Here is a 6622-nt window from a genome sequence, read left to right as displayed (position 1 = left end):
GGTCCCACCATGATGAATGTGTTTCATCTATGCCATCCAACTATTTTCCTACATCATTTGATAGAATGATACCAAAACTTAGGTATATAACCGTCTCAAGTGGACCACATTATTGGAAAAAGTGTTGAATAAGCTTCAACTATTAAAAACTTTTTGAGGGCCATAAAAGTTTTGGATCAAGCTTATCTTTGTTTTTTCCCTTCATCTGGATCTGTATGACCTAATCAACAGATTGGATGTCAAGTAAACAGTACAGCCATCTTTAGGAGAATTTTAATGGTGGATATGCAATCACAGTCCCTATTTTCTATGGTGGAGTCCACTTGAACTTTATTATGGGCCACAAAAGTTTTGTATAAAGCTGATATTTGTTTTTCACTTCATCTAGATTTATGTAACCTTTTCAACGGGTTGGATGGAAAATAAACATTATGGACACATTATGGTGGGTCCTAATAAGTGTTTAATGGTGGACCGTACAATCACAACCGTTTCCTTTTGCATTGTCCACTTGAGACTATATCCGTTTCATTTTTTTTTTCCAATACTCATCATGTTGTATGTATAAATCACAATAGGCCCCTTAAAGTTTACTTAGTATGTAATCTGCAAACTCTTTCCTCAATTGTAATTTATATGAAATTTTGATTTAATCTAACATCTTAACCCTTGAAATGATTTGGGCTTATTAAACTGAATACGAGCCGATGCACCTTTTTTGTCAATTATTGCAAATTTGTATACTACTAGGGAGCAAAATGTCATCTGGATCGGGAAAAGGAGGAGCACGGGACATTGGATAGAAACATGGACGGCCAGTGGAGGGAAATAAATATGGAGCCATATGCAACTATTGTGGCCAAGTGATACGGAGTGGGGGAGTGTCTAGGCTAAAGGAACATTTGACAGGGGGATACAAGAATGTGAAAGACTGTCCAAGTGTAACAAGGTCAGTGAGAGAGGAGATGAGAACAGTCTTAACTGAAGCGAAGTCACGCAAGCTGCAGCAAAGGGATTGGGAGAGAGATATGAGGGAGGAGCTACGAGGCACTGGATGGGGCCTAGGTGCTATCGACGAGCACGATGATGAAGACGATGAGGGGATTGTGTACCCCGATGACTGTGTTACGGCTCGAGAAAGGAGTGATTTTAGACAAGTGATTCGTGAGTCTCGGGCTTTAGAGTGGGAGGGAGAGCAAAGAAGACGGATTGATGAGAGTAGGCCGTCGTTTGGGACGTCCCGACATGAGGCTAGTGGGAGCAGCAGACGATTTGAGGGAGGCAGCAAGCATGGCCTACAACGCATGCAAAGCACTCGTGTCCCAGATGCACCCATCGCAGGTGTTAATCAAAAAAGATTAAAAAATATGTGGAGCAAGGGGCTCAGGGAGAAAGTAGGTGGCGCTATATCTAGGTGGTTCATCTCGAGCCATGTACCAGCAAATGCAGCAGCCAGTCCTCACTTCAAAAATATGATTGAGGAGGTGCAGCATGCCGGGCCCGGCGTGAAGCCTCTCACGAGACAGGAGATTCTTGGCGTCTACCTCGATCGGGAGCACGAGGAAATGCAGGCTTGGGTACGTGGACTCAAGCCGAATTGGAAGCAGTATGGGGTAACAATCATGTGTGATGGGTGGACAGGACCTACGAAATTGTCCATTATCAATTTCATGGTGTATTGTAGAGGCCAACCGGTTTTCCTCAAATCCATTGATGCATCGGCCAGAATAAAAGATCACGAATACATATATGCTCTCCTGAAAGGAGTGATTAGAGATGTTGAGTCCCAGAATGTTGTCCAAGTTGTGACGGACAATGGCAGTGCGTTCGTTAAGGCGGGGAAAAAATTGATGAAGAAGTTCAATCTCTATTGGACCCCGTGTGCGGCATACTGCATTGATTTAATGCTCGAGGAGATTGGCCAAAGGGATTCTGTCAGGAAAACCATCCAGGATGCGAGGAAAGTAACAAACTTTATATACAATCACTCATGGTTGTTGGCTGCAATGCGTGAGTGTTGTGGAGGGGACATCGTTAGACCAGGCGCGACACGATTCGCCACGAACTTTATTGCACTTGACAGCTTATACAATCACCGCATGGGTCTCAGAAATTTTTTCAGATCCGAGAGATACATGGAGTGGAATCAGAAGAAGACTGGGGGTGCAAAGACATGTTCAAATATAGTACTTTTCGATGCCTTCTGGGATAAAGTTCACAACGTTGTTTCCTTCCTGCATCCAATGTATAAGGTCCTACGAGCCGTAGATAATGAGATGTGGCCTTCGATGGGGTCAATGTATGAGCTTATGAGAATTATGAGACAGGGGATAATGACTGCAATCCCCACTTCGTATCAGTGGGTGATCGATATCATCAATCGTCGATGGACTGGGACTCTCGAGCATCCACTCCACCAAGCTGGTAAGTTTGTTAATACAACTGAGTACTTTAAGCATCACTTCTGTTTGCATGTTAATACAACTGAGTAACTAATATTTGGGTTTCAGCATACTACCTGAATCCCAAATTTCATTATAAACGTCGGCTCCATGAGAATAAAGATTTGACGATGGCCGTCCACGAGGCGTTCGAACGATTGTTCCCAAAATCAACAGCGCAAGTAGATTTCGGTAACCAGGTGATGTAATAAAATTTCTTCCTTATAGCCTCCAGAAATATGGGTGATTAAAAATAATAACATGTGAATCCGTGTTTACAGTTGCTGCAGTTTAGGGATGCAAGGGGTACATTCTCATCCGCACTAGCAAAAGCATCGACTGAAACGATGATGCCATATGAGTATGATAACATAATTAGGTAATTGCATTTTTTATTTAAACTTCAAACTAAAACAAGCTCCTCATGGATATATAGGTGAGTGGTGGGCGATGTATGGAGTCGACACGCGCGCACTGCAGTTATTGGCAGTCCGTGTTCTCGGACAGACTGTATCCTTCTCACCGTGTGAGAGGAACTGGAGCACATGGTCACTCATACACACCAGCAAGAGGAACAGACTAGCATATGAGAAGCTGCAAAAGCTCGTTCACTGCCATTACAATATAAAGTTAAGAGAGAGGCAGTTGCGGGTAGACCGAGATATGGAGAAAAATCAAGACCCGTTAGACCTATTGCCTATAGGTAACATGGCACAGATAGGTGATGATGATGAAGACCCACTTTATGAGTGGGTCAAATCAGCTGATTTAGATGATGCGGAGGGAGGCCCTGCTCCACAGGTAGCCGAGGGAGCAGCGGCTCTGGGTATCGATCTCGATCAGGTAGTAGAGGAACAAAATGCGGATACAGATTCCTTTGATCCTTTGGTGAGGAGTTCGGCACGTTCCAATCAGGGTGAGGAAGCATCTTCACGGCCTCCTCCTCATCATCAAGTTGTAGTGAGTGATGATGATGATGAGACTCAACCCCCACTTGACACTGGTCCTGGGGATGACGACGACGATGACGACGATGATGATGATGATGAAGGAGGGGACAGAGGCACCGACACTAGTATAGGTGGTACTAGTAGGGGTGGGGGTGGCAGTGGTAGGGGGTACACGACGGCTCAGAGCCAACAATCCGTTGGCCAGTTCACTGAGGAGCAAAACTTTGACCATGCCACTCAGGACGGGGATCATGGATCTCGTCCACCATCCAGGGCGAGAGCATCAGAGCCCAGATATATGTTCGAACATCGTTCGAAAAAGAAAGCCGGACGCGCCGCGGCCGATGCTCTCACACGCAGCTTGTCATCTATAGACATAAGTTCAGATCAGGGGAGCTCCACCTCTGTCCCACCTTATGTTTATGGGGGATATCACGGGTATGACCATGACAGTTCTGACATTCAGTCACGCTCATCTACCCATGGGTACAGGCAGCCGGAAGATAGTTCTTCGAGTCATGACCCTTTGACAGGAGGATATTTGGGGTACCCATATGACTGGCAGCAATACTATCAAGGAGTCGGGGTTGGACTTGATCTGTTTCCTCAGTACCCTACTCAGGAAATGCCGTCGATGTATGTCACGCAATTCTCACGTTTAGGTGTTCTCGTACAGTTTGGGGAGGATGACTATAAGAGGTACATAAGAGAGTTCCTCAATTGGTACAGCAGAGAATGACCTGGGAACAGTACTGCCAATATGTTGGGCAACAGTACTATTCTCAATTGCCACAAGATCCGGACAATGATTACGAGCTACCTCGTCACTCTGTGGGGATGAAACATGGCCAGAAATGTGTATTTTTTTCAATTCATTTACTTTTGCATGTCTTAATTATTGTAAGCTTGCATTTGTATTATATAAACTAATTTTGGTTACTATTTGAGTGATTTCTTATGACAACGCATACTTTTTAGCCCCCATTAAATGGAAACTTCTAATTTAATGCATTCTTTTTGTAAAATTTTCATTCCTGAATATGCAAATATGTGTATTTAGGCATGTCCTAAAGTTTCACTGAAAAATTCCACAATTTCCCCCATATTTCTCCCTTTTTCCTGCATTTCCAGTTATCGGCGATAACGATATTATATCTTTATCTCCGGCCAGCGAAACTTGTAGCGATACCGACAACTCGAACACTGCCTACAGGTGGGTTCAAGAAAATCCAAAAACTTTTGAAAAAAAAAAGATGCATACAACACCCCACGACTAGAGAGTTCCTCCTACTACCCAATGGGTACCAATATATAAGCAATTATTGATTCATGGGACTTTCTGAGTTTTTAATTTTCCTCGAAATCATATGTGGAAGATGAGAATACTGGCCTGAACTTTCAATGCCAAGTTGGATGTCCCGGATCACATATTGAGCAATGATTGAGATGTCACAACCGCACTTACATTTCGAAAAGGCCCCATCTCTGCCAAACTATTAAGGTTGAAGCCTCGTATGGCAGAGGAATAATTCGGAAAGGCTCTAGTCGAGAACACCTGTTAAGACCAGTAAAGATAATGTGGGAGATCCATAAAGATGCAGAAAGCGCAGGCAACTGCTAGTTATTCATACTTGCCTCCAGGTGACTCCGAAGGATTATACATGCATATGATATAACTATTTCACACCAAAAGGTTATCCTCGTAAGGCCGTAAAAAGTGCAGCATCTCTAACCACTCCTGAATCCAATTCACCAACAAATTCAATGCATACGTATCAGTCACGATGTGAAGGGGTTGTGATTTAATAGCCTATAAAGTCGTAAAAAGTGTAGGGACAAATCATAAAATCATCCTCAACTCTCGAGAGCCATTTGAATTAATCATCAATCAAATGAGCATTTCGATCAAGATACTATAACTAGTTAAGGCATAATTGCACCATCTTAAGAAGTGAGGGCGTCCACTTGCTTTAGCATATAGTTGCCAGCAACCTCTGCCAAAGAGGGGCATCTGTAGACACCCCACCCTAGGGGAAGCAGAATAGTCAACGGCCACCTGACGATGCAAATCTTACCTCGGGGTTTCCTTCCAGATTTCTTATTGATCCTGCATGAAAATTTTAAACATGTGTCTGTTTGTTGCCCATTAGCCGATGGTTTTCAAGCGTATATAAACACGCAGACCCCTGTCCAGGGAGAGGCAAAAATGGCAAAAGGAATGTTATAAGGTTTTTTTTCTTCCACTCCCCAACAACGAGGAGATTCTGCCACCCAAGCCCCCTACAATAAATATACCTACGCCTAGGATTTGCCTTAGCCAGTAACAACAATCTCACTCAGCAAAGTCAACCTTGGCATGTCAAGAGTAAAGTTAGGATTAGGGACATCCAACCATCTCTTTTCTGACTAAAGAGAAAGGGTGTGTGACTTTCCTTTCCTCTTTCTCATATCTCAATCAAGTTCAGAACATGGTCCATTCTGCACATTCCAATACAAGTTAATCTTGCTTCTTGTTCATTTTTTCTTTACCTCATTTACTTTATATTACTATATTTTATTCTGTTCACTTGCCCGGACCCTCGGCTCTATGAACAAAAGTTAAGATCTTTTACATTTCCTTTATGTTTACTTTATTCTGTGTGCCTGCCTATTGCCTTTCGACTTTGTGAGGCAAGGTTAAAATTTATTTTTATTTTATTTTTTCGTTTACCCGACCCTCTTGTAGGGTTATGCATAGTATGGCCACATTAGTAACTTTTCTTACAAATATATGATCCTCCTAAAAATTATATATTCGTTAAAGTAGAGACCACACATAAGTGCAGGCAAGAGAAGGTGCCTAACTCATTCTTCTCTAGTAACTAAGACCCTTACCCAGGTCGTAGACCACATATCAAGAGTCATTTAGGCTAGGGAATTTCACAATTGCCTGGCTCAGGATAGGTCCACGGACTTTAGCCAACCATGAACACACCACAGCCTAATCGACTAATTGTGGTTAAACGTATTATTCTAGCTACCTTAGGAATGTATTACACGACCAAGGAAGCCAAGACGAGCTAATAAAACCATATACATAGAGCCGTTGTAACCCTAAAAAAATCAGCCGCACACAATAACAAAAATACTATCTAGTGAAAGGCAATCTTCTACCACATGTTGTATATCTAACGCTATGCACACGGGCATTAGGTGGAGGGCATTCACATAACCACACCCATCATCATGTGA

At 42.9% G+C, this 6622-nt stretch overlaps 1 protein-coding gene across 1 annotated transcript; it reads left to right on the top strand.

Moving 5' to 3' along the window:
- The first annotated feature begins 965 nt into the window (after nt 1-965).
- LOC131219978 (uncharacterized) lies at nt 966-2824 on the top strand. The gene is made up of 3 exons (XM_058214960.1): nt 966-2424; nt 2511-2641; nt 2723-2824. The coding sequence occupies exons 1-3, from the start codon at nt 966-968 to the stop codon at nt 2822-2824; spliced, it is 1692 nt and encodes a 563-aa protein (XP_058070943.1).
- The last annotated feature ends 3798 nt before the right edge of the window (nt 2825-6622 follow it).

Source organism: Magnolia sinica, chromosome 12 (genome assembly GCF_029962835.1).
Source record: "Magnolia sinica isolate HGM2019 chromosome 12, MsV1, whole genome shotgun sequence".
Taxonomy (NCBI): Eukaryota; Viridiplantae; Streptophyta; class Magnoliopsida; order Magnoliales; family Magnoliaceae; genus Magnolia; species Magnolia sinica.
The sequence above is the reverse complement of the archived record's forward strand: the minus strand, read 5'-3'. Positions and strand labels throughout refer to the sequence as shown.

Coding starts and splice junctions, on each gene's coding strand:
- LOC131219978 (XM_058214960.1), top strand. CDS start 966: ATGAGAACAGTCTTAACTGAAGCGAAGTCACGCAAGCTGCAGCAAAGG. Junction 2,425..2,510: donor GCATCCACTCCACCAAGCTG/GTAAGTTTGTTA, acceptor TTTGGGTTTCAG/CATACTACCTGAATCCCAAA. Junction 2,642..2,722: donor AAGTAGATTTCGGTAACCAG/GTGATGTAATAA, acceptor CCGTGTTTACAG/TTGCTGCAGTTTAGGGATGC.